Here is a 27126-nt window from a genome sequence, read left to right as displayed (position 1 = left end):
AAAAGGAAGACAGCGTGAGTGCCTTGGGGATGCCAAAATTGCTGTTCTGATATGGTAAAAATCGCAATGTACAGAATTATTTAGAGAAGAGTTAAACAGACGGAAACACTGCGGTCAGGCAGAGATGATAGGCCCAGACAGATGATGTGTGGAGGAACAATAGCTTGACATTTTGACATCTTCATTTAATAAAGGTTCCTAATGATTCTGCAGCAATATTTTCACAGTTAGATGTGGTAGGATTCTCCCATTTCAAAACGGAAAGTGGTGTTTGACAGGTATGTGAACATGTGCAGTGCACCACATTGGATGGAAATAAGGGCGCCTTAAATTCAAATGCACCCCAAACCAACAAGAATTAAAGGGGAAAGCTCAACACCAATAAGAGAGATGTCCCCGAGGAGCCTCCTGGGCCCATGGATTTGGAGCAGTCATCTTCACCAGATGGGCTCCATCACGACACAGAACAGAACTCAGAACATCGGTTTTCCTTGCCATTTAATGGACTGAAATGGGCGACTGAGGCTAAAGTGTGGAAGGCAGTAGAGGATAGCTATCATCGTTTTTGCTGAGATTCAGACTTGGCTTCGCTCAAATTAAAGATAACCCCAAGCCTCCCTTCCCCCTCCCTTCCTCCTCTCTTTTCTGCTTCTAACCCAATCAGGTAATACTATGCTTTCTGTCTTTTAAGCAAGTGCTGATCCAGGAAAACATAGGCCACCTTGAGCCTTGGTCCTACAGTCCCCACAAGACCTTTTTCCGAGGCCAGTTTAATTCTCTGTACTTTTGAACTCTCCGAACAGCGTGCGTGCGTGCGTGCGTGTGTGTGTGTTTTGTAGTTCCTCTAATGCGCCAGGTAAGTTCCGTCCTCTGAAGTCCGCTATGGACCTGGCGACTTGTCCCCACTCCTTGGAGACAAACCGAACACGCTTGGGCTTCCAATGAACTCTGCTCCTTAGGGCTTCCTTTTCAAACCTCAAGAGCGCCCACTTCCCCCAGGGCACTGCTCGGCACCTCCACGTGGGCAGCCCCGGCCTCCGGAGAACGCGGCGAGGCGACCCCACCCGTCGCACAGCGCGCTCCTACCCCATGCCGGGCACCGGGCCACCCCCGGCCCCAGCTCCGCTGAGCTCCGCGGCGCCATGCGCCCAAGCCCGGTGCCCTCCCGTGGGTCCCGCGCGGCTCGCTCGCTCCCATTCATTCGGCGGCGCCGCTGTCATTGGCGCCGTGACCTCTGCGCCCCGGCCGCGGCGCGCGCTCCGGCCTCACCTGCGTGCGGGCGCCGGGCGAGGGGCGCGTCCGGGGCGACCCCGGCCGGCCCGAGCAGCCGGACCCCGCGCCCCGCGCCGCGAGCCTCCAAGAGCCGCCGTGCCGCCACCGCCACCAGCGCGAGGACATGGTTCGAGTCCGAAAGTCGCGGCAGCGGCGGCGGCTCCGCCTCTGGCCCCGGCGGCCCTCCTCCCGGACCCGGAATCGGAAACCTGCCACAGGAAGCGCTTCGGCCCCACCGGTGTCCCTCCCCCGGCGTCCCTCCGGGGCCGGGCGAGCCGCCCGCCTAACGGAACCCCGCGCGCCCTCCGGGCCCGGGAGCCGGGGGGCGGCGGCGGCCGGCGCTCTGCTCGAGCCGGGAGGCGCTCCCGGAGCGCCCCCGCGCGGCGAGGGCACAACGATACCTTTGGGGTCACCGCGTGTCAGAGGCCCCGCCACGGACGCCCTGTGGTTGTGCTGCTTCGGGCCGCAGAATGAGCCCCAGAACCGGGTCTCCGCCCTGCTCCTTAATCCGCAGGCTACGCTTCCTTTGTCTCTTGATCTTGGGTGTAGCCGGGCACGCCATGACCGGCCGCCGGTTGCAATCCGTCTTTGAAGGAAGTGCCAGTTGTGCCCATCTTTCCCATAACAAGTCCAACCGGGATCGGGGCTCCTGCGAAAAGAAAGCCACGTTAGCCTCCACTTTGGATTGCTGGACTCTGGCCCCTGAAAACACGATAGGTATATTGCGTGGCAATTGGGTAACCGCGGATGGGGACCCGCTGTGGAGTGCGCTGCACGGTGTGAAAGGTGCACTGTTCAGTCACGTCGAACCTCCTTGTAGCCAACCCGAGAGCTACTGGGGGGGGGGGGGGGAGGGGATTAACGGGAATGGCGGGCCAGGGGCCAGAAGGGCCTTTCTGTAGTTCGGATGACAGTTATGAGCGACTGCATGTCTAGCAGAAGTCTCTGATGTGATTAAACAGTCCACTGGGGGACAGTGTAAGCATCTGGAAATAGAAATAAAAGGTCCCAAGAAAACTCACTGTAATGGGAGAAAGGGGTCAGCCAATAGAGGAGTGCAATTCCCTGTGCTCCCTAGTTCTGCCGGAGCAGGGGCCTGGGCAGGGTGCCTTCCAGCTGGGCTGCTTGAAGCCCATCAGCTGCAAGGCACGAGGGAGGGGAGGCGGCCGGATGCCGTAAAGCTCTGCAGACGGACTGGTGAACCCGAGGGTCTGTCATACGGTTGCTGAGTTGGAATTGACTTGGTGGCGGTGGTGTTTTTTTGTTTTGTTTTTTAGTTTGTGTTTTATATATCCTAGTGTCTCTTAGGAGTGAAAAACAAAAAAATCATTTTAATAGGGCTCTTACAACTTAAAAAAAACCATTTTATTAGGGATTCATACAACTCTTATCACAATCCATACATACATCAATTGTATAAAGCACATCTGTACATTCTTTGCCCTCATCATTTTCAAAGCATTTGCTCTCCACTTAAACCCTTTGCACCAGGTCCTCTTTTTTCCCCCTCTCTCCCCGCTCCCCCCTCCCTCATGAGCCCTTGATAATTTATAAATTATTATTTTGTCATATCTTGCCCTGTCCGGCGTCTCCTTTCACCCCCTTTTCTGTTGCCCGTCCCCCAGGGAGGAGGTCACATGTAGATCCTTGTAATCGGTTCCCCCTTTCCAACCCACTCACCCTCTACCCTCCCAGGATCGCCACTCACACCCCTGGTCCTGAAGGTATCATCTGCCCTGGATTCCCCGTGAGTCCAGCTCCTTGTAATCGGTTCCCTCTTTAACATTCCATACATCAATTGTATCAACATATTTGTACATACGCTGCTGCATAATTTTCAAAACACTTTGAGCCCTTGGTGTCAGGTTCTCTTTTTATCTTTCCTCCACCCCCTCCTACACTTGTGACCTCTTGACAAATTATAAATTATTAATGTTTTCATAGCTTACACCACCGCTATCTCCCTTCACCCACGTTTCTGTTCATCCCCCTGGGGCTGGAGAGTAGTGAAAAACTTTTAAAGACAGAGTATCTATCTTGTGGTTAGCAGACTAATGCATAAGCACTACACCACCTGGGCGACAGAGTATCTATCTTAATGTTTAAAACTTTCCATCTCCCATCCTCATATAGTATATTATATGAATTTTTCCTAGGTATTGTTGCAGATTATTAGATAGCTTTTAAAGAATAAAGTTATAAAGAAATAATGGTTTAAATGTATTTTCTTGAAGAACAGGAATCACTTAAAGGAATATTAATGTTCAAATTCAATAAATGAGAATTTTAAGAAGAGTATATATTTTTTCTTGTCAGCGGTGTTGCCAGTTGATCCTGTTAAAGAAAATTATGTTCGTAAAGTGAACAACTGTGTTTTTTCCGTTGCCTTCCCTACGCCTTTCAAATCAAGAGTACGTCTTGTAGCTGTTTCAAAGGTTAGGCTTTACTTTTTTGTTTTTTTACAGTGCAAATATATAACTTATTACAACCTTTGTGTAGAAAATATTCAAGTATATTTTTCAGAGTGAGTATGGTCATTCTGTTGATCGATGATACATGGACGAAATTCAGATTCTTGGAACCCGTCAGTCACACAGGCCATCTTTGACACTCCCCCCTGCAACGTAGCCCTCCCTCGCTTTCGTCTTCACGTTACCAGCGAAAGCCACTTTGGTCTAAAAAGAATAAATGTGTTAAGTTCTCATTGTAGGTAACTTAGGATTTTTTTTTTTTTTGGTGTGTAGAATAAATTCTGAGTTGTTCTTTGATGATAAGAAATGATTTGTGGTTAAAAAAAACGGGACATTCCATTTTGTAAAAAATTCTTATCTCTTATGAGAAAATAGTGGTAATACAAATTTAGAAGAAGTTTTTCTTTTAAATTTTTCATGATCCTCTTTGCTTGAACATTACTAAAGAATGACTGATATTTGTAAGGTCTTTTTTCCTTCTACTTCAGGAAGTTCTAGAAGATATTCTGGACCTTGACTTATCTGTCTCAGAAACAGATGATTTCATTCAGCTTGTTAGTGGTGAAAAGATAATATTTGGATTCGTCCCATTGGCTCACAGATATGGTGGCCATCAGGTAAGAGTAGCATCACTTATAGCTATTTGGTGGAATTTCTAACTTGGTATTAAAAAAGTTGTTTTATATTAATATCTCTAACACTAGAATACTGAGGCTTCAGTAAGATGGTGCTAGAATGATGTTTCATTATAAAGGCTTATAGATGAATTGGTATTTTTTTGTTGTTGTTGGGATAAAGGTAGAACCTATGTGTTCTTTATAACTGAGTTGAGCGAATAGGGCAGCACAAATATAAATTCTGAATTATTGCTAGAGAATTCAATGACGATTTAGGCATGGGGAAGATGCAAAATCAAATACATAATATAAAAGTTGAGCGGGGCCAATAGATTAGGATTTACCAATGGTGGAGGGGTTATGCATTGGGCTGTGATCTGCATGGTTGGCAATTTGAAACCACCAGCAACTCCTTGGGAGAAAGACTGGGCTTTCTACTTGCATAAACTGTTACAGTGTCCACTGGTAACTGTGGAAATCCACCGAGGGTCACTATGAGTTAACATTGACTCCACAACAGTGAGTTTGGTTTGGGTTTGGAGCTGTGGAACTAAATTGTAACACTGTTGGAAAGGCAGTCCATAAAGATTCATTGGGAAACTTAAGTATGCTGGGGAAATTGGGGAGCTGTTATGCCACGTTCTAGAAATAAAGCAAATTCAGGGCATCGTGTTTAACTGAAAGAGAAAGAAAGAGAGACAAGATAAAGGAAATGGGGTAGTGACTTTCCTGAGAGATAGATGATATTAATTTAACCCTTCTGGTTGTTTTAGTAATACTAGTTTACTCTGGATTAAATTTTAGAAGGACAAGTAGTAAACTTGGAAGTACAAAGATAATATTAGGAAATATATGAAAAGTCAACATTGGTGATTATACATAATAATTGTTCTCAACATCAGGCTCCAGTTTGTTGGGTTAATTCATTTAAGATTTTATTTATTTAAACATTTTATTAGGGGCTCATACAACTCTTATCACAATCCATACATATACATACATCAATTGTATAAAGCACATCCGTACATTCTTTGCCCTAATCATTTTCAAAGCATTTGCTCTCCACTTAAGCCCTTTGCATCAGGTCCTCTTTTTTTCCCCTCCCTGCCCGTTCCCCCCTCCCTCATGAGCCCTTGAGAATTTGTAGATTATTATTTTGTCATATCTTGCCCTATCTGGCGTCTCCCTTCACCCCCTTCTCTGTTGTCTGTCCCTAGGGAGGAGGTCACATGCAGATCCTTGTAATTGGTTCCCCCTTTCCAACCCATTCAAGTTTCTTGGGTCAAGAAGCAAAGTATAATCCAGGCACATAAGGACTTGATCTGCTCAAGTCATTAATACATCTGTTACAATTTGTAGTTAGCCTACACTTGTATAATCTCCCTTTCTCAATTCTAAGTACGTCACATGATAACTATGAACAAAAGGAGCTTATGTTCCAGGAAGATGATCTATAAGATTCTCTCCCATAAAATAACAAAGCCAGCTCTCAGGTGAACTAGATAGAAAAGAGATGTAGGAATGGATTTGGGGTTTGCGCTTAATCCTAGCTCCAATCTAAGAACGATTAGTTCTGAGGTCCTTCGCCGCCTTGATGGCACACTCATGGAGAAAACATGGCAGATATGGGGCACAGCACAGTGTGGTGCAGAAATCAGATGGTTCTTGACTATCAGGAAGAACAGTGACTGCGGACTAAGAGAGGCTTGTTTTCAAACAAGCAGCCATCTACGAGAGATGTCAACTGGGCCCACATGGAAGAAGCACACCAAATCTGTGACCCAGGGACTGTAAAAGAGATCATCCAAATCTGAAGGAGGGAATGGTATCACAGTTGAAATAGCGAAATTCTGGTGCGCAGAAGGCTGTGGGTGACAGTGAGAGCCCAAGATACAGTTCCAGGATGCACACAGGGAATAAGGCTCCGGTGAGTCCCCTCGGACCACAGTGAGAGATGAGGATCGCCTGGCTATCAGGCAGAGAGCCTTGGAGAGACGATTATAGTAGAGTAAAATAATAAATCTGACTTGAATGGTTAAAGCCTGTCATGTGAACTCCCTTTTGATACACTCTGGGCTTGGTCTGGTTTTTAATATTTTTTGTTTGTTTTCCAGATCTGGGCTGATCTATGCTATATTTTGTTATTGTTGGTAGTGTTCTTGACTCTGTAGTGTATTTTTCTATGTTTTTTGGTATATGAAACCCAGGCTACGTGAGTCTCTAGAGACATTAACTGGAATAAGCGTTCATGGGGGGTATGGCGGGTTGGGGAGGGGGAATGGGGAGTTGATATGAAGGAGTACACAAACGAAGAAAATGTGTTGAAATGGACTATGGTCATGATTCCAACACTGCTTGACATGACTAAACTACTAAATGGTATGCTGTCTGCATTATGTCCTATAAATTATTTGGGGGGGGGTGGGAAGCAAAGCATAATCTGAAATATTGAATTGGACAGCATGTGGATTGTGTCCCAATTAAACTGTTTATAAAAAAATAAGTATTGTAATAAACATGAATAGAATTGAAAAGGATAGTCTTCTGGGATAAACTTGAACCTCAGTTTCTTTACTTAAAGTGTGAAATTGACCAAGTTCATGCCAGGAGTTCTGAAAATATGGCGGCAAAGAAATTTACCCAACTTAATTTAACTAAATATGTTTATTTTCTAAAAAAAATAATAAAAAAAATATATAAAAACTTTAGTTTTTGTTTGTGGGTTTCTTAGAAGTAACTTTAATGCTTTTCTAAACCATGAAACAGCTTGGAAACATCTAGGCTACATGATCTTTATGATCTTTTTAGCTCTCAAATGCAAGGATTTCATGGTTCAATAAGCCATCACCCATAAGAGTTTAATTTATTGCAAGGCATTTTATGTCATAATTCACATTTCCTGTTAAGTCATAAATGCAAACCTTGGGCTTGCAAAAACAATCTTAAGCACTTTTTAAAAACGTTTTATTAGGGGCTCATACAACTCTTATCACAATCCATACATACATACATCAATTGTGTAAAGCACATCTGTACATTCACTGCCCTCATCATTCTCAAAACATTTGCTCCCCACTTAAGCCCTTTGCATCAGGTTCTCCTTTTTTTCCCCCTCCCTCCTCGCTCGCCCTCATGAGCCTTTGATAATTTATAAATTATTATTTTGTCATATCTTTCCCTATCTGACATCTCCCTTCTCCCCCTTTTCTGATCCGTGCCCCAGGGAGGAGGTCACATGTAGATCCTTGTAATCGGTTCCCTCTTTCCAACCCACTCTCCCTCTACCCTCCCAGTATCACCCCTCACACCCCTGGTCCTGAAGGTATCATCCACCCTGGATTCCCTGTGCCTCCAGCTCCTATCTGCACCAGTGTACATCCTCTGTTCTATCCAGACTTGCAAGGTAGAATTCGGATCATGATAGTTGAGGGGGAGGAAGCATTTAGGAACTGGAGGAAAGCTGTATTCTTTATCGGTGCTACATCGCATCCTGACTGACTCATCTCCCCTAGACCCCTATGCAAGGGGATCTCCAGTAGCTGAAAAATGGGCTTTGGGTCTCCATTCTGCAGTTCCCCCTTCATTCACTCTGGTAAGATTTTTTTTTGTTCTGATGATGCCTTATATCTGATCCCTTTGACACCTCGTGATCGCACAGGCTGGTGTGCTTCTTCCATGTGGGCTTTGTTGCTTCTGAGCTAGGTGGCTGCTTGTTTACTTTCAAGCTTTTAAGACCCCAGACACTATCCCTTTTGATAGCTGGCCACCATCAGCTTCCTTTGCCACATTTGCTTATGCACCCGTTTGTCCTCAGTGATCGTATCATGGAGGTGTGTACCCAATAATATGATTTTTTGTTCTTTGATGCCTCATAACTGATCCCTTCAGAACCATGTGATCACACAGGCTGGTGTGTTCTTCCATGTGGGCTTTGTTGCTTCTGAGCTAGATGGCCGCTTGTTTATCTTCAAGCCTTTAAGACCCCAGACGCTATATCTTTTGATAGCTGGGCACCATCAGCTTTCTTCACCACATTTGCTTATTTACCCACTTTGTCTTCAGTGGTTGTGTCGGGAGGGTGAGCATCATAGAATGCCAATTTAATAGAAGAAAGTATTCTTGCATTGAGGGAGTACTTGAGTAGAGGCCCAATGTCCTTCCGCCACCTTAATACTAAACCTATAAATATAGGCACATAGATCTATTTCCCCATCCTCATACATATATTTGCATGTACATGTCTTTGTCTAGACCTCTACAAATGCCCTTTGCCTTCCAGCTCTTTCCTCCATTTCCTTTGACTTTCCTCCTGGCCCACTATCATGCTCCGTCCCCACCTGGGTTTCAGTAATACCTCTTCGTTACCTTACCCTTGATCATGCCCTACCAGGCCTGCCACACCCACCTCACCACCAATTTGGTTCACTTGTTGTTCCCTTGTCCCTGGGTTTGTTAACACCACTTCCTTACCCCTCACCTCCCCCTATTCCATTTCCCCCTGGAACTGTCAGTCCTGTTGTTTTTCCTCCAGCTGGTTCATCCAGCCTATCTTATTTAGACAGACCTGCAGAGATTATAACATGCACAAAACCAAGCAACAACATACAACACAACAACAACAAACCACTGACAAAGAACAAAACACAAAGAAAAGCTTGTAGTTAGTTCAAGAATTGTTTGTTGGCCTTTAGAAGTGTTTTCCAGCCTAATCTGTTGGGGCATCATGCCATGGCCCCAAAGTCCACCTTCAGCATCCCCGGGGGACCTTGCTGCTCCATTCCCTTGCTGTTCCGCTGCACTCCCCAGTGCTTTGCCTCGGCGTGGCAGGATCAGGTCAGGCGCAATTCCCACACTGTGTGTCTGGTGCTGTCCCCCGCAGGGCCATGGGTCAGTGAAGGACGTCATGTCTTATAGTGGGTCTGGCCATGTGGTCCTCCCTATGGACTGGCTGCTCTAATTGGGGTCATCGTCCTCAGGGCCTGGTGGACCAGGATGTGCTCCACTCTCTCCTCCTCCCCCTTCATCTGCTCCAGTGTGCGCCGATCATATATGTTAAGCACTTTTGGGGCAGGTTTGCTTTATGTCAGGAGCTAGAATGGTGTATGAGGCCTATTCCCTTACCTCAAATTGCTACAGCCCTAGTGAACCAGTTTCCATCTTACCCAGCTTCTGGTGATTCCCTGTGTATCATTGTAGAAATGTGCGCCATCGGGTTTTCAACACGCTGATTTTTTAAAAGTAGATTACTAAGCTTTTCTTCTGAGGTCCCTCTGAGTGGATCCAACTGCCAACCTTTAGATCAGAACTGAGTGCATTGATCATTACCACCCAGGGACTCCCATGCCCAAGGGAAGGAGATAGGTAAATTACAGAGTCCATGATTATCAGGGTTATGATAGGGGAAAATACAGGAGCTATGGGAACTGAGGACCACCCTTCTCCGTCCCAGGAACTCAGAAAAACTTTCTGGTGGAAATAGTATCTATGTTGAGAAAGAAACAACATCTAGGTTATTGGTAATAATAACTAGCTGTTGGGCACTTAGTGCAGGTCAGGCAGAGGATAAGGCATTTTACATATGTTGGTTAGCACTTACTTTTTCAAACATCTGGTAAGGACTATCTCCTTTAAGGGAGATAAGACCCAGTTTTAGTGATACTAAGAATTCACATAAATCTCCACAGCTTCTAAGTGGCATAGCTGAGATATGAATAACAGCAAAGAAATTTTAACAGAAAAGTTTGGTACCAGTATGAGTATAGTCATGATTGTATATTGTGTATGCATAATGAGCCGGGGGGGGAGGGTCACACTAATCACTGACCCTTCTCCCTTCAGTTTGGAACATGGGCAGATCAACTTGGGGATGGAAGAGCTCACCTTATTGGCGTTTATCTGAACAGGTACCACGGCCTTTCTTGCCTAATAGCTTTTCTCTTAAACAGTAACCTGAACTTTCCCCTGCGCTGTTTGACTGCATTCGTTTCTTTTGCTTTGAAGGCACGGTGAACAATGGGAACTTCAGCTAAAAGGCTCAGGAAGGACCCCGTACTCCAGGTACAGTCTGTTTTGTTCTGTCCTTCACCACATCTACCGATAAGGGCTTGGTTGCAAATGAACGTCTTTGATCGTTTTCCGTAGAAACGGGGACGGCAGGGCTGTCCTCCGTTCTTCAGTGAGAGAGTTTCTGTGCAGTGAGGCGCTGCACTACCTCGGAATTCCAACCAGCAGAGCGGCCAGGTAGTTTGTTTCTCCTCCCTCGACCCTCCCTAACTGGATCATATCATCACCAGGAATGGAGCAGTGCATGGAGCACTAACAAGACGAACTTTTCTCTTTTCAATGAGTTCTCATAGTTTCAGGTACTTCTTGATAGCTGAGTGACTGTAATAGACTGGTTCTTTAATTCCATTGGAACAATGCTTCTGGGTTATGGAAAAACGAGAGGTAGTGTGATTGTGTTGTGTTTATTAATGCCTTTATTTAATTTCATTTTTCCCCTTATATATTTCAATGATGAATTAATGGGGAAATTGTTAATTTTGTTGAAAGTTCATGAGCACCAAGGTTTTAGTGTCAGATAGAAATGCATAGTAATTTCTGTCTGACTTTTAAAATTCCTCTAGAAATCCTGCTTCCACGGTTTGATTTCGTTTCATCATCAGTCATGTCGTAAGAGAAGTGAAAAGCTGCTCTGGGCACTCTGAACCCTTCTGCGGAGGGCCTGATGCCAACCTGTTTTCTGGCACCGCTTCTGTGCCTTCTTCCTGGTCACCTGGCACTGGCTCTCAAAGGAAAAATCCAATGCTCTTACCATTTATTGAAAAGCATCTGACTCTGAGTGGACCTACTCAGTTGAAGCTCTTGTTGTTCAAGGGTCAACTGCAATGACGTGTCACCTGGCAACTTCCTGTACAACACATATCCCTTGTTGTACAGCTTATCTGGGATGCAACATGCTCAGCATGGTGTCTGGGTCGAGGAAATTAAGGAGCAGCTATTCTCTTAGGAGCTCTGGTGATGCAGTGCTTTAAGTGCTCAGCTGCTAAGCAAAATGTTGGAGGTTCGAACCCACTGGCAACTCTGTAGGAGAAAGATGTGGCAGTCTAGTTCTATAAAGATCTGTTTCCATTAAGCCATGGGAATCCGATCCAGCAGTCCTCTGTCAGAATGGTGGCTGTGAGTGGGAATTGATTTGATGCCAGTGGTTTTGGCTTCAGTTTGCTATTATATTAGCAACTCCATAAAGATGGTGTTCTTGAGATATATATCCATATATCTTTTTGCTAGCTGATATAGATCTATATGTATAGATCAGCTAACTTAAAAAGAGTTAAAAGAGCATCACTATTAGGGTTCCAGGTTATACACTGTGGGCTAGTTACAAATGAAATGTATTTAAACACGTCTCTACAGTCAGGGGATGGCTGCAGACAAGATCCTTCCGTAATGGAATTGCTGAGTCTCATTTGGCTGGCTTAACAAATAAACAAAAAGAATACTTTTTTGTGTCATGGCAAAAATGATATTGAGGTCAGGGCTAACATCACATTTTTAATGAAACCCATAAAGCCAGCTTATAGATGGATCAGGTGTTTTCAGAAAAGTCAGGAAGACCTCAAATATTGGTTAAGAGAGAGGGGGGAGACCGTTGAGCTGAATGAATGAAGAACCTGTGGCCGACATCTAAGATGCTGGTGGAGGAAGATCCTGGATGACCAATGATGTGAGAGCTGCTGAAGCTCGGGTCTCATATGGCTCGGCATTTCTATTGCAAGTGAGCATCTTGGCATTTACAAGTCTTTTAAACAATGCTGAAGCTAACAAAGACAGTGTTCTGGAATGAACCAAAACTGGGCAGGAGTCTTGGAGCTACGATACAATCTAGAGAATAAAGTCCAATCAAAGCAGTGTCTTCTGAGGGACCATGCTGGGCTGGTTCGTTCCAAGCAGAGAGGGCAGCTCAGAAGGTTACAACGACTCTCTGAGGCAGATTGTAGAAGAGTCATCATAGTAGATTTTCTTGAAGGACCCAGAAAGACCATAGGGACTTGTTCTGAATTTTTAAGAAAATTGCATTGATGAGAAAAGAGGAAAGTTGCCAGAGTAATACGGACTGTCTAGAGAGAATTTCTCTGGGAATTCTCATCCCCTTCCACACTACAGCTTGCTCTTGTCCCTCCAGACTTCTTTTTGTTCCCCACACTCAGCGAGTTTCAAAGGAGCACAGTTTGAGTCCCTCAAGGGTTCTGAAACTGCCATGTGGACATAAATTCAAAGAGCGTAGGAGTCTTTGAAGGATGATGAAGAGCAGAGAGCTATGGCGGAAGGATTCGGTATAAATTGAAGAATGCAGTATTTTTCATGGGAAGGTTAGAGAGGAGATGGAAGTGCCCCCCTTAGGAATGTATAGAAGACGTGTTGAGAAACAATAGCTTCACAATTTGATATTTCTATTTATGTAAGACAAGTTTCTTTTATAGCTATACTTTTTTAACTGACACTCGCATATGTATACCTATGTTTCTATGAATATTCTGAGGAGGCGAGAGGGTGTCATGCTCTCTTCATAATCACTCAAATAGTAGAGATTGCATAGCATTACTCAGAGTTGAACTCTTTGAATTGAGATCCTAACTCTTCTCTTATTTTTAGTCTAGTTGTAAGTGATGATGATGTATGGAGAGATCCGCTTTATGATGGAAACATTGTGAAAGAACGAGGTAATACTTTTTAAAATACTTACACAAGTTCTTAAACTTGGATACTAGACATCTTTGCAGTCTAATAAAAAATGAACCTGTGGTTCTTCAAGATGTCATTTCAGCACTACAATATTCTATATAGAATATACTTTACCATGTCCAAAATACGCACAGTCCTGGTTTTAAGTAGCACACAATTTTCTTATAGCATTGACAAACCTTATGCTAAGATTGTGAGGTCGTCAGGGCGAATAGCAAGGAGCCAATGAATAATAAGTATCAGAAATCAGTGTAAGGGAGATCGCTTCAGCTTTGTTGAGGAGGGGAAACAGACCTCGTATAGAAGTCTGGGTAGGATTTCCGCTGGGAAGAGACAGTGGGCTGTGCAGAGCAGAGGAGGATGGCATCAACACTGGCCCTGAAGTGGGAGTGAGTGAGGGAGTCGGTGGAGTGCCAGGGCCAGCACACCAGAAGCTGCTGCTTTGTGATGCACATCCAGCGTGGTCTAAAATGCATCTTAACATCTAAATACAAACGCAATGTTTCTTACAAGCAGCAGCAACTGCATTTAGGAATTGTATTAAGAATGTCTGTAACCAAGAGAGAAGAAGCCAATAGAAGGCTAAAAACACACAATGATGGGGTTGTTTTATTTCTTCAGTTCAGTACATGCAGAAGTTAAACCATATCTGAGCATTTCTTTTTAGAGGTTAATTTTGAATTAGCTACACTAGTGGAGGGCAACTGTAACTTATGCTCACGACTCCCCTCTGAGGTAGCCAGGAGGAGGAGCAGTTGCTGAGGCAGTGGGTCATGGGTGGAAGGAAGGTTTACCTAGGTTGTGGCCTTGGTGTTTCTGAAGGGTTATGGTTTCGAATATTCGAACGGATTCAGGCAGAAAGCATGAGAAGAAAGCCCTGCACACTTTATAAAGCACGGATTCTTTGTTTTTCAGAGAAACTCCATTACTATACTTCTTTTTTTATTATAAAAATTTCTCTTTTAGGAAAGCACATTGTGCTATATTCACATAGCTTATCGAATAGTTGCATGCTAAAATAAAGCTTTCTTTTTAAGGTGCAGTGGTGCTGCGTGTTGCAAAATCATGGTTCAGAATTGGATCACTAGAGATTTTGGCTCATTATGGGGAACTGGATTTACTAAGGTTTGAAATTTACATTTTTGTGAATAGGATAAGATGGACCTAGTCTCATTTCTATGCTGGTGAAGTTACGGGGCGCCCTGGTGATTCGATGGCTAGGGATTTAGGTGAGCAGTTTGAACCCCCCAGTTGCTCCTGGAGAGGAAGCTGTGGCAGTCTGCTTCTGTTGAGATTACTGCTTCAGAATGGAAACCCTTCCCTCCAGGGACACGGCAAGTAGGAACTCCTGCAACATCAATGGTCTGATTTTTGGAATATATGAGTCCATTGAAAAATAAGAAGCATAAGGCCCAGTAGTCCCTTTTTCAGTGACTACTAGGGAAGCTTGAGAAAGTCCAACGAAACACGGAATTAAAAGCTAATGAAATGTTCCCACAAGATTTTTTAAACATCCTAGTTTACAGTCTGGTAAGCAACCCCATTGCAGTTCACGGCCTCCGTGCTGCTCAAGAGATCTAGGTGCGAGTGACGTAAACACCCCCGTTCTTCAGACTCAAGAGAGTCAGAACTCTGGAACCTCTTGTGTTCTGCTTTGTCTCCTGTCTCTCCTCTACCTACCTGGACTATTTTTCCCATCTATTTCACACTTGGCTAATAGGGATGTGACACTTAGCCCTTTCTATAGGAAGAAAACAAAAACTAGGAACCGAGTACATCTTCCTGAAGATCTCTAGGGGGAGGCAGAGGAAAGGCTGTTTCAAAGGAGCAAAAATAATAAATCCCCCTTTGTGGCAGGCTGTGCAACTCTCGCCCTCCTCTGCTGGCTTGTTGTCTGCCAACACTGGAGCTTACGAAAGTCTGTCTTACTTTTTCTGGGGCTCTGGTGGTGTATTAGTGACTTGGGCTGCTAACTGCAAGGTCAGGAGTTTGAACACACCAGCTGCTCTGTGAGAGAAGGTCGGGGCTCTCTGGCTCCTCCTCCCCCCCACCCCCCACCCCCGGGTTCACAGTGCTAACAGTCTCAGAGACCCATGAGGGCATTCCTCCCCTGTCTGCTGCGTGGCGGTGAGTTGGCATTTACTCAGTGGCAGTGAGTGATTTTCTTTAAACAAACACATCTCCTCATTTAAAAGTATTTCTGTTTCTATTTGTTAAGGTAATACAGTTTTCAAACATACAAGAAGCATTCGAGAAATTTGTTTACACAAACGATGAATCCGATATTGTCCTAACAGTTTCGTAAGTCAAGATAACTGGTCTTTTAAGAGTACGAGGCGGGGGAAAAATGGAAGAAGCCACGCAGAGGAGTCAGCCCACTTGTTTGAAGCCCTTTCTGATTCTTCAGTAAATATTTACCGGGCTTCCAGGATCGTGGAGAACGCTCTCTGTTCTAGCTCCTCACTTGCATTTTGGATTCACCAGGCCTCTGAAATTGTTCTCTTTGGGGCCTCGTTTCAGCTATATAGTTTTGTCTCTCTGGCACTTGCTACCGACTATTGTGACTTTCTCCTTAAAGGGTCTCCACTGGCCAACATGCCATTGTTCGCACAGATGAAATAGTTCAGTCTGTCTGATTCTATTCCGAGTAATCAGCTGCTTTAACCAAAGGATTCCATCTACACAGACTCCAGTGTACTCCTCTTAACTGGATTTCATTCATTCCTAAAGAGCATAGCTACTTAATTTTCTCCTGGATGCCCTCTTGTCTAAAACAATCAACATCAGTTAGTCAATTCATCAGAATCATTGGTTAAAATAGGAAATAAAGATGGTGAGTGCATGAGACATGGTACGTTAAATATTTGGTTACTTGGCCCCCCCACAAAAAATAATCATTCCCTGATCTGTTATCTCTATGCTTTTATATTCTCTTGCACTAATTAAGGTAATGCTATTATTTCTTCCTATGTTTGTCTTTCTCAATAGACTGTGCTCTTTGAGGTCTGAGTCTTTGTCTTGTCGTTCTTATTTCCCTGGAAGTTTCTTAGGGTTTGACATGCATTACATGCTCCATGAGCATTTCTTGAACCCATCCAGTTTTATGCCATCATAAGGTAGTCTTTGAAGCACATTTCCATGTTTAGTTGGCATTGAGGAAATATTTCTTTGGTTGTTTGGGGAGTGACGGTTGTTTGGAGTCTATATATTTTAAACTGTAAGGTTGTGAATTAACTGAAGGCTCAAAGAGCAAATCAGTTTTCCATCCAACAGTCAGTCCCTACACATTTTGTTTCCATTACAATCCTCACAATGCAGCATCACCTGTCCCACTTCCCCATTTCCTGGTTCCATACATCCTTTGCTACTTCTTCCTCGCTTTCGAACTTTGTCTTTGGGTGTATACTGTCCTTTGGACCTCAAATGGTTGACTATTTCAAGGAGGGCTTACTTCCCTGGTGTTTTTGTTCTCTGCATAGACCTGTTGTCTGCTGAAAATTGAGCGTGGGGGTGAATTTAGTGTCAGGCTGGAAAGGTGTGTAAGGGCTAGTCTCAGGGATTCCACCAGGCTCTATCCAACCAATCTTGGGAGTAAAACCTTATTGCTTTAATTTTAAAATTAAAATGTTTTAAGTTCTGTGGTAGAATTTTAAGACTGGGTTGACTAGAGAAACAAATCCAGTCACACTCATAGATGTGTAAGAAAGAGCTTTATATCAAGAAGTAATTGTATATCAGGAAAACATACCAGCCCAGTCCAACTCAAGTCCGTAAGTTCGATACTAGTCCATAAGTCCATCTTCAGACTCAACGCAGCCACATAAATGATGCAGAATGCAGGAAGATCACTAGCTGGTGGGTGCAAAGTCCCCTGGATCCATTGGCGGTGGCTCTGGTAGCAATCAGTGTCAGCCAGCAGGAAGGTGAAGTCAGAGAGAGAAGGGGGGGTTCCTGGAGGCCCCCCTTAGGAGAAGGGCGTGCCCACAAGGAGGCTGTGAGCTGACTGACAGGTTGAATACCACCCCTACGCTTTCATACATCTTCCAGTCGACAAGAGCTTATGTAACTACCACAAGTTCCAAACGTGAATGTATTCATTGGATGTTTGACATTTTAGTGCAAACAACACTGGCATGCTCTCTTTTTTTCTCCTCAGGACATTATTAGACTTCATCATACGGGAACACTTTCCCTCTGTAGATGTCAAAGAACCTGATCGATACGTGGTAAGTTTCAAAACAGTACTTGGTTTTCTCACTGGCCACCATCCTTTGAGGTTACTGTTAGGTTCACCGCAGAGATGGACTGAGGCCAGGCCAGAGAGAAGGGAAAGAAATTTGTCCTGCACTTCCCGGCGAGGTTCACAGGCTCCAGTGAGGAGAGCAGGCTTTAAGCGGGTCAGGAGGGTAAACCATAAAGGGAGGGCGTAGAAGCTGCAGGTGGGCGAACCAGGAGGAATGGGGTAGGAATTTCAACTGCCGGGGTTTGAAACCGGCTCCATCCATAAAATTCCAAGGTAGGGTGGTGCCTTGATCGGTCAGCTGGATAATGAGGAGATGGCTCATTGTTCTGGGGCCCTTTGAAGCTAGTCCTCTTGGTCCCATGAGGGCAGGCAGGCTTTTTTTCATGTCCCCTGATCAGTACCTGGCCCAGCATTCTAGCCTTTTTGATGACATGTGGAGCGAATTAATCTGTGTAAGGGCTTCCGGCTGTACAGGGGCGGCAAAGGATTAAAGGCCAGATTGTGCTGGGTCAGGTGCAGTAGGCAGGGAATTGTAAGGATGTAAAAGAAGCTGCTAGACAGTTAAGTTGGTTCTGCTCCTTATCCTGTTCTGAAGAAATTTTTAAAAAATGGGCCTATTAGCAATAAGAAACTGCAAGTGGCCCAATTAAAGGAAGGATCCAGGTTAAAGGGGGATTTTGGAGCCAAAAGAGTAGTGGGGCATTGCCCCATTCCAGGTGGCTTTTAAGATTTTCAGTCAATTTGGCGAGGGGCTCTGTTTTGTTCTACCAGCCCTGGTTCATTAACATAATGACAGCACTCTTCCTAGGATCAGGCAGGTGCTGACCTTCTCTTCAATTGGGAGCTCCAAGGCCCTTCAGTTGGGGGGGGCTACCTGCTCGAGGGAAGTGAGCTGCCCCTAGGGAGGCTAGAGAGACCCAAGTGGATGCCATAGGCAGCTGGAGCTTCTCCTCCAAGTGCTGGCCCTGCATCGCGCTGTGGCCGAAGGCCCCACCCGAGAAGCCTGACGACATGATTGAAGGCCCACCATTACCGGCAAGCAAGCAGCCCCTTTTTGGAGGGAGACCGTGGCTGGGCTCTGCAACCATGCAAGAAAGTGAGCTGGGGAACTATGGTGGTAGGGAAGCATGGGCTGGGGTAAGAGGAATTAAGGTATTTGGTGAGGGGCCATTACACCTAAAATAGGTGCCCGTGGGGGCATTGCCCATGGATGACAGTTGTGTTGGAAACAAACCTACCATGGAACCAGGACTCTGGTGACAGGCTGGTTGTGGTGATCTGGAAGCAGGCATGAGAGGAGATAGATTAGCCTCCTCTGGTTCCCATTGGGAGACGTTAGGGAGTGGATGCACACAATCCATCTCTGGACTAGAGGTTAGAGTGGAGAAATTTGCTGGGACTGTAGCTAACGGGCGCAGAAAAAGCAATGTGAAAGCTTTCCGAAAGAAGAGTGCATTTTAAAAGGAAATAGTATGTTGAATTACTTGTGACCATGATGTGGCTGCTACTCGGCAGGGGGCCCTGGGGGAGCTGGCGCTGCAGTGTCTGTTCAGCTTGAACCGAGGTGTCAGCTGATAGTACATATGCCTGGCTTATGCGAACAGAACCTTTTGGTAAGAGGGCCCTACTATGATGGCATAATGAAACTTCTCTTCCACCCCTGACACCCATCTCTGATCCCATGGGTCCACGATGGTGAAGGTGACCTTGTAATTAGAGCCAGAACCAGAGCGGGAAAACCGAATGTGCTTTGAGGGGTCGGGCCCCCTTCCTGGTATTTCCTGGTATAGAGGTTGAACAAGACCTGTAGAGGCACCCACCGTCTTCTGTCCAGTTTTTGTAGCACAACTTAGTCTGATCAAAAAGGAAACGTACCATGGTCCTCCACTTCATATCCACTGGTAGAGGCGGGGTGGTTAAAGCAGTGGCGCCACCAGGTTGGGGGCAAGCCTTGGTTCCAATTAGATGGGTGATGAGGCTGTCATGCTTATGGTAAGTTTCTCTTACCCTGAATCTCCACAGATAGGTGGGATGGGAGGCCCTGCAGAGAGGCAGGAGTAGGCAATTTAGTAAAACGAAGGTGAGTGGGCCCCACGACCTGGGTGGATTGGAGTACAAGGGGTCATGTCTGGGAGCTGCCTGCTTGACCCAGCTGAGATGATGCCAGTTGGGGTCCCCGAGTACCTTAACTGCCGTGGGGGTAGTGAGGGTTACTGTAGAAGGTACTCTCCACCTTGGCTGGAGGGGCTGTGGCCACCGTTCCTTTGAAGGACTGCGTCTCCCGGGCTCACGGTGATGGAGGGGTCAGGGTGCTCAGGGTCAGGACTGGGCAGTCTTCAGTCACCGTGTTCCCGAAAACACTGCCTTATTGTAAATGGCTAAAGGAGGAGCCTGCGTTGGCAGGCTGTGGCTAAGGAGGAAAGGCCTGCCGTACATTACTCAAAGGGGCAGCAGATGCACCCAGGACTTGCGGAGTTCTAATGACAGTTTAGGTAGATGGCTTCTTATGTTGCCATTCATATGCTCCACTTTTCCAGAAGACTGCGGCCGTGTGGTAGGTGAAGCTTCCACTTTATGTCCGGGCAATAGAAACCTGTTGGGCGATTTTGGAAACAAAGCGCATGGTCCGTCGTTGGACTGAATGGAGTGGGGGAGGCCAAACCTGGGAGTGACATCATTAATGATGATGGCGGTAACGGTGTCAGCTGGTTCACGCCGAGCTGGGAAGGCTTCCACCCAGCCTGAAAAGGCATCAACTATGGTAAGAAGAAACGCCATGTCCGTATGCGGTGGCATATGGGAGAGGTCAATCTGCCAGCCCCGACCCGGCAGCTGACCCCGCATTTGGTGAGTTTGTGACAGGGGCTTAAACCCTCCTTGAGTGTTTACTGCCTTCCAGATAGGGCACGAGGAGCTTGCAGTCCGGATGGACTGGGCCAAAACAGGGGAATACAAAATTGGCAGCAAAACGTGAGTTATGGCTCGGTCCCCAATATGGAGAAATTGGTGGATTTGCTGGGTAATATCCAAGCTCTGTAAGTTGGGCAGAGCAAGCTTGTTTTGAATTATGATCCACCCTTCTGGTGTGGCCCTGCCTCCGTCGCTTATGAGGGATGTTTGTTGAGCTGTGTATGAGGGCTGGATGTTAGGTAAAGGCTGCTTGGGGTTTGCAGAAAGGCTCCTTGCGGTAGCATCTGCCTTGTTACTGCCTCGTGTGACCGTGGAGCTGTCGGTCTGATGCCCCTTGCAGTGGATGATAGCCACTCGGGCCAGCAGCTGAAGGACTTCAAAAAGCGAGAAACGAATTTACTCTTGGCAATGGGGGACCCTTTAGTAGAGAGGAACCCCATCCTTTCTTTCCAAATTGCAGCGTGACCGTGGGCAATCAAAAAGGAATACTTGGAGTTGGTGTGAATACTGGCTGATTTCCCTTTGGCTAGGTAGAGTGCTCTGGTGAGGCCGATAAGTTCGGCTCTTTGAGAGGTGGTGCCTTTGGGAAGACGTATTGCTTCCCATGTTTGATTAAGTGAAACACCTGCATATGCAGCTTGTCTGCCCTTGGGGATCCATGTAAGAACTACCATCTACAGAAAGAGTGGTCTGGATCAGGTCAGGTTGGGGCACGGAGAGGTCCTCAAAGACCTGTGGGCATGAGTGGTTATAGGAGGCAGAAGCAGTACTGGGGAGGAGAGGAGCTGGATTCACTGAGGGGGACTGGTGCAGGCATAAATCAGGATTTTCAAGAAGTAGCAAGTGGATTGCCTGCATCCTGCCGGGGAGGAAAGGATGCGACAATCAGTCCTGGAGCCTGTGGGGAGAGAAGGTCTGAAGGGGCCGTCCTAAGGTGATTTTTAGGGCTTCCTTGGTAAGGGTGGCTGCAGCTGCCAGGGCTGCCACCCTGTCCAGCTGCTTGGATAAATATGCTATCAGGTCCCATAGGCCGTGAGGACTCCAATCACCATGCCCTGCTTCTCGTTAGTGAGGCGAAGAAGAAAGGGTTTATTCCGGTTTGGTAAACACAGAGGTGGGGATGGTAAAAGCGTTTCCTGGAGCTTTTTAAAGGCCGGCTGCAAACACCCGTGGGGAGTCCAAAGGTCTGCTGGGAGTTGACTTTGCTGCATTGTATAATGGCTTAGCTGACAAGGGAGAAACTGGGGATCCAATGTCTGAAAAACCCACAAATCCCAAGAAAAGGAAAATATTTGCTCAGCTGAAGTCAGCGGTTGGAGCTCCCTTACTACGACCTGGCGTATATCCAAAGTTAAACCCGGGTGGTGGGTGTGAGGCACAAACCTAAATAGATCACGGTGGTACAGGATAATTGTTCCTTGGAGGAAGGGACTCTGTAACCTTTGCAAGCTCAGAAGTTAAGGAGCTGGGCTGTGTCTGCCTTAGAGCTGTCCAAGGATGGGCTGCTTAATAAGAGGTCATCCACCTATTGCAAGAGGGTGGAGGGCGACAAATCACAGGTCTGCAGATCAGCAGCAAGGGCTTGTCCAAATAAATGAGCCGAATCTGGGAACCCCTAACACAAGATGGCCCAGGAGTATTGGGAAGCCATGTGTGTGTCTGGGTCCTCCCACGTAAAGAAAAACAAATGCTGACGAGCTGGGTCAAGGGGGATGGTGAAAAAGGGATCCTTTAAATTGCGGACACAAAAATGGGTAGTGGAGCGGGGAATGTGGGACAAAAGAGTATAGGGGTTGGGAACTACCGGTGCATGGGGATAACAGCTTTGTTAATGAGGCATGGGTCCTGGACTAAGCAATAAGTACTGTGTGGCTTATTGCAGGGAGAGTGGAGAGGATTAATGAGGTTGTTAGTAAGGAGGTGCTCTGTGATGGGTTTTAGGCCTTTGCGGTGTGTTACTGAAATAGGGAACTGGGGCCAAGATGGGAAAACAGTGGGGTCCTTGAAGTGTATAAGAACTGGATGATGCCAGCCTGTGTGATCATGAGGTGTCGAAGGGATCAGGTATCATCAGAACAAAAAATCATATCATTGTGAATGAGTAGGGAGTGCAGAGTGGAGACCCAAAGCCCATTTGTAGGCCACTGGACATCCCCTTACAGAAGGGTCTCAGGGAGTAGATGAGCCAGTCAGGGTGTGATGTAGCAACAATGAAACATACAACTTTTCTCTAGTTCCTAAATGCTTCCTCCTACCCCCCACCCCCCATCATGATCCCAATTCAAATCTGGCTAGACCAGAGAATGCACATTGGTACAGATAGGAACTGGAAACACAGGGGATCCAGGGGGGATGATTCCCTTCAGGACCAGTGGTGCGAGTAGCCATGCCAGGAGGGTAGAGGGAGGGTGAGTTGGAAAGGGGGAACTGATTACAAGGATCTATATATAACCTCCTCCCTGGGGGATGGACAACAGAAAAGTGGGTGAAAGGAGACATCAGACAGTGCAAGATATGACAAAATAATAATTTATAAATTACCAAGGGTTCATGAGGGAGGGGGAGCCGGGAGGGAGTGGAAAAAATGAGCTGATGCCAGGGGCTTAAGTGGAGAGCAAATTTTTTGAGAATGATAAGGGCGATGAATGTACACATGTGCTTTACACAATTGATGTATGTATGGATTGTGATAAGAGTTGTATGAGCCCCTAATAAAATGATTTTTTTTTAAAGACCGGGGTGGTGGTGTCCGTGTCCCATACTACTGGGTAACACCGAGTAGTGATAAGGCCTGTAGGGCCGGTTCCTTCAGGTCTGGTGAAAGAAGGGGAAGGAACAGAGGTGCTGTGAGACTAGAAGTAAGGTGTAAGGAGGCCCCTAGCTTATTTAGAATGTCCCTTCCCAAGGGATTATAAGGAAGGAGTGAGTAAAAGGTGTACCATTCAGGGAACAAAACAAAGGGCCAGTACACTGGGGAAAGGTAGGCTTGCCTTCAATACCAATGACCGAGATTGAGGAAGGTCTGCTTAGCCCTGAAAATGAGGGCAGGACAAAAATGTAGCCCCTGTGTCTATTAATACGGAAGTTGACTACCTTGAGCATTACCCTAGGCTCAGTGAGAGTGATGGGGATCGTTGAGTCCAGTCCGTCAATCTTTGGCCAACTCCAGCAGGGCCATCAGTGGGAAAGGAGTTGGAAAGACGGTTCCTTCGCAGGGAGATGCAGAGGGCCTGCTGCTTTTCCAAGGACAGTCGGACGGACTTCCAGTGTCCGCTCTGACCACACACCGGGCGGGGTTTGGTTGGCGCTCTAGGCCTGGGGCACTTCGTGACCAGTGTCCTTCTTGAGTTAAATATCGAAACTCCTTAATATAGGTGGTGGATCATTAGAAAAGAAAAGGAGCTTAGCGCTTTTCAATATTAGATAAGTTAGTGAGAGAGAAGGGGGCATGAACCCAGACCACCCCTCAATCCTAGCCACTTCCTGGAGAGGGCAAAGAAGAGGGGGGGATTCCGCAACTGCGATGTGAGTGCAGACTCAGGTCCCTCTGGAGAGGTCGATCAGGAGAAGAGGACTCGGGGTGGGGGTGGGCCTCCGGGTGGCTGGAATAGGGAGCAGGGTGAGTAGGGGGTGAGTCGAGGTGCTCAGGTGGGTCTAAGAAGGTAGACATGAAAGCAAGGGCAGAAGTAGGAGGAGAGGAGGAATTTTCTCTAGCCAAGAGGATTGGGAAGGGGAGCAGGAAATACAGAGAGGGGAGTGTCAGGGGAAGCCAGCCCCTCACACACCATTACGGGACTGGTAGGCGCAATTGTACAGCAATAATAAGTAAAGATTATAGTAAAGTCATAGAGAGCATGAGAGATAGAAAGGAAGTATTGAAATAAATGGAGTCAGACGCAATTCATAGTAGCATGCTCACCTTAGTCCCGCTTGATGGTCCACGTGGAGGGAGAGAGAGATATTTAATGCTAGCCCAGGCTTTTCTATTCTCTGGGGGTATGCAAGCCCCCTAATTACAGGTGAAGACATACTTCACAGGAAGGGATTGTGCCTACCCTGTAGTCTGTTGACTAACTGCCCTGGGGAGGATGTCTGCAAGCAGCTGACCTCCCCCCACAGGTAAGCAGGAAAAAAGGTCTGGTCTAAGGAACCTCAGACCATTTCTTGGACCTTTTGCAGAAATTACTTAGAGTAGGGGCTTTAAGCTGGCTCTGTCCATAAAATCCCGAGGTAGGGTGGTACCTTGATCTTTCCACCAGACACCAAGGAGATGGCTCATTGTTCTTTTTTTCTTTTTAATCATTTTATTGGGGGCTCATACAACTCTTATCACAATCCATACATACATCAATTGTGTAAAGCACATTTGTACAATCATTGCCCTCATCATTCTCAAAACAATTGCTCTCCATTTAAGCCCCTGGCATTAGCTCCTCATTTTTCCCCTCCCTCCCTGCTCCCCCCTCCCTCATGAACCCTAGATAATTTATAAATATTTTGTCATATCTTGCCCTGTCCGACGTTTCCCTTCACCCACTTTTCTGTTCATCCCCCAGGGAGGAAATCACATGTAGATTCTTGTAATAGGTTCCCTCTCCCTCCACTCTCCTGGTATGGCCACTGTCACCACTGGTCCTGAAGGGATCATCCGCCCTGGATTCCCTGTTTCCAGTTCTTATCTGTACCAGTGTATATCCCCTGGTCTAGCCAGATTTATCAGGTAGATTTGGGATCATGACAATGGGGGCCGGGGGGTGGAGTGGGGGGGGTGGAGGAAGGAGCAGATGGCTCATTGTTCTGGAAGCTTTGAAACTAGCCTTGGTCCTAGTGAGTCTGTCATTTCAGAGCAGAGGGTGGGGGTCCAGTGTCTCCACAGCCTCGGATATGCCTGCTAATTTCCTTTTTGGATAATTGACATTCTAGAGGGGGTGCGGTAACAGTTCACTGTGATTTTGATTTGTGTTTCTCTTGGGCTGCTAACCTCAAAAGGTCAGCTGTTTGAATCCCCCAGCCGCCCCTGAAGAGAAAGACCAGGACATCTGCTGCCTGCCCCCCCACCCAGCCCCCCAATGAAGATTTTTAGCTTCAGAGACCCTTGGGAGCAGTTCTCTTCTCATCAGGGTTGCTATGAGTTGGACTCTAATTGATGGAAGGAGGTTTGGTTTGGTTTGGTTTCTGCTGGCTACTGAAGGATTCCTGGTGGCACCATGGATTAGGTATTGGACTGTTCATTGCAGGGTTGCTGGCGCAAGCCCACAAACTGCTCTGTAAGAAACAAGATGAGTGGGTCTGCTCCAAAGACCTACAGTCTCAGAAACCCTGTTTAGTGTCACTGAGTTAGAATTGACTTGATGGCAGTGGGTTTTAGGATTAATGACTGAGGAGCCCTATTGGTACAATGGGTTGAGTGGTTGCGGTGCTAACTGATAGATTGGCAGTTTAGACCACACATACCACCCCCACCCCCACCCCCAGCTGCATCTCAGGAGACAGAAGAGACATTCTGCTTCCATAAAGATTTACAGCCTTGGAAATAGAAGAAGGCTCTAGGAAGCAAAGCTATGGATAGAGGTATAAGCATAGATGTGTAATTTACATAGCATATGTAAATACATCATTAATCCATAAAAATAGAGGTATTGGCCTATGTACATTTTTTATATTGGCAATACACTACGGTAGTGGACAGACTTCGGGCCTCAGCTCATACCCTCCCTCAATACAAGCACACCTTATTCTAACAAATTGGCATTCGTGGTGCTCACCCTCCTAGCACAATCGCTGAAGATAAAAGTGGTGCATAAGCAAATGTGAAGAAGGCAGATGGTGCCCAGCTATTAAAAGATATAGCATCTGGGGTCTTCAAGGCTTGGAGTTAAACAAGCAGCCATCCAGCAGAAAAGCAGCAAGCCCACATGGAAGAAGCACACCAGCCTGTGCGATCATGAGGTGTCATCATGACCAGGAAACAGAAGACCTACAGTCCAGAAGACCCATAAAAAACAAACAAACAAACAAACAAAAACATATTGTTGAAAATGAGGGAGGTCAGAGCAGAGACCCAAAGCCCATCTGTAGACAAAGGAACATCATCCCACAGAGGGGTCAAGGGAAGGGATGAGTCAACCAGGGTGCAGTAAAGCATCGATGAGACACACAGTATTCCTCTGGTTCCTTGAGGCTTCCTCACCCCCCACTATCAGGACCCCAGTGGTGCTTCTCAATTCGGACTAGACTGGAGCATGTACACAGGCATAGATAAGAGATGGGAGCTCGTGCCACACGGAATCCAGGAACAGGAGTGGGAATAGTGATGCCAGAAAGGGGTAGCGGGAGGTGGGGAGGGAGGGTGGCACTGATCGCAATGAATGGCACATAACCACACACCCCGCCCCTCCAGGGGGAAGAACAACAGAAACCAGGGAAGGGAGACAGCGGTCAGTGTGAGATATGTAAATAATCCTCATTTCTAATTTATTAAGGGGTCAGGTGGGGGGTGGCGCGAAGTGAGGGGAAAAAAGAGGAGCTGATACCAAGGGCTCAATAGAAAATAAATGTCTAGCCCTCTGTCACGAAGATGGCACTGAAGGCGAAGAAGGAAGCTCCTGCCCCTCCCAAAACAGAAGCCGAAGCAAAGGCTTTTAAAGCCAAGAAGGCCGTGCTGAAAGCGTCCACAGCCTCACAAAAAAGATCCGCACGTCACCCACCTTCCGGCGGCCCAAGACCCTGAGACTAAGAAGGCAGGCCACATACCCTGGGAAGAGCGCCCCCAGGAGAAACAAGCTGGACCATTATGCCATCATCACGTTCCCTCGACCACAGAGTCTCCTGTGAAGAAGATCGGAGCTAACCACACACGTGTGTTCAC

At 46.5% G+C, this 27126-nt stretch overlaps 2 protein-coding genes across 5 annotated transcripts in view; one reads left to right on the top strand and one right to left on the bottom strand.

Moving 5' to 3' along the window:
• Nucleotides 1–1944, bottom strand: part of PDSS1 (decaprenyl diphosphate synthase subunit 1) — a 53719-nt gene extending 51775 nt beyond the window's left edge. The window contains exon 1 of one of the 2 annotated variants that reach the window (XM_075552536.1): nucleotides 1674–1944. Coding sequence is in view for 1 of the 2 variants with exons in the window: in XM_075552535.1 (XP_075408650.1) it covers nucleotides 1270–1398 (129 nt within the window). In the remaining variant the exon portion in view is untranslated. Of the gene's footprint in view, nucleotides 1–1269; nucleotides 1458–1673 lie in introns of those variants that run through there. The other variant, XM_075552535.1, reaches the window with a different exon arrangement.
• Nucleotides 1511–27126, top strand: part of LOC142450517 (protein nucleotidyltransferase YdiU-like) — a 177385-nt gene continuing 151769 nt past the window's right edge. Inside the window, exons 1-9 of one of the 3 annotated variants that reach the window (XR_012784948.1) lie at nucleotides 1511–1989; nucleotides 3589–3707; nucleotides 4232–4360; nucleotides 10199–10263; nucleotides 10361–10417; nucleotides 10502–10600; nucleotides 13016–13083; nucleotides 14143–14230; nucleotides 17262–17331. Coding sequence is in view for 2 of the 3 variants with exons in the window: in XM_075552533.1 (XP_075408648.1) it covers nucleotides 1743–1989; nucleotides 3589–3707; nucleotides 4232–4360; nucleotides 10199–10263; nucleotides 10361–10417; nucleotides 10502–10600; nucleotides 13016–13083; nucleotides 14143–14230; nucleotides 17262–17331 (942 nt within the window). In the remaining variant the exon portion in view is untranslated. The remainder of the gene's footprint in view (nucleotides 1990–3588; nucleotides 3708–4231; nucleotides 4361–10198; nucleotides 10264–10360; nucleotides 10418–10501; nucleotides 10601–13015; nucleotides 13084–14142; nucleotides 14231–17261; nucleotides 17332–27126) is intronic. The other 2 variants (XM_075552533.1, XM_075552534.1) reach the window with 2 other exon arrangements.

The sequence above is a fragment of the Tenrec ecaudatus genome, chromosome 6, assembly GCF_050624435.1.
Source record: "Tenrec ecaudatus isolate mTenEca1 chromosome 6, mTenEca1.hap1, whole genome shotgun sequence".
Taxonomy (NCBI): domain Eukaryota; kingdom Metazoa; phylum Chordata; class Mammalia; order Afrosoricida; family Tenrecidae; genus Tenrec; species Tenrec ecaudatus.
The sequence above is the reverse complement of the archived record's forward strand: the minus strand, read 5'-3'. Positions and strand labels throughout refer to the sequence as shown.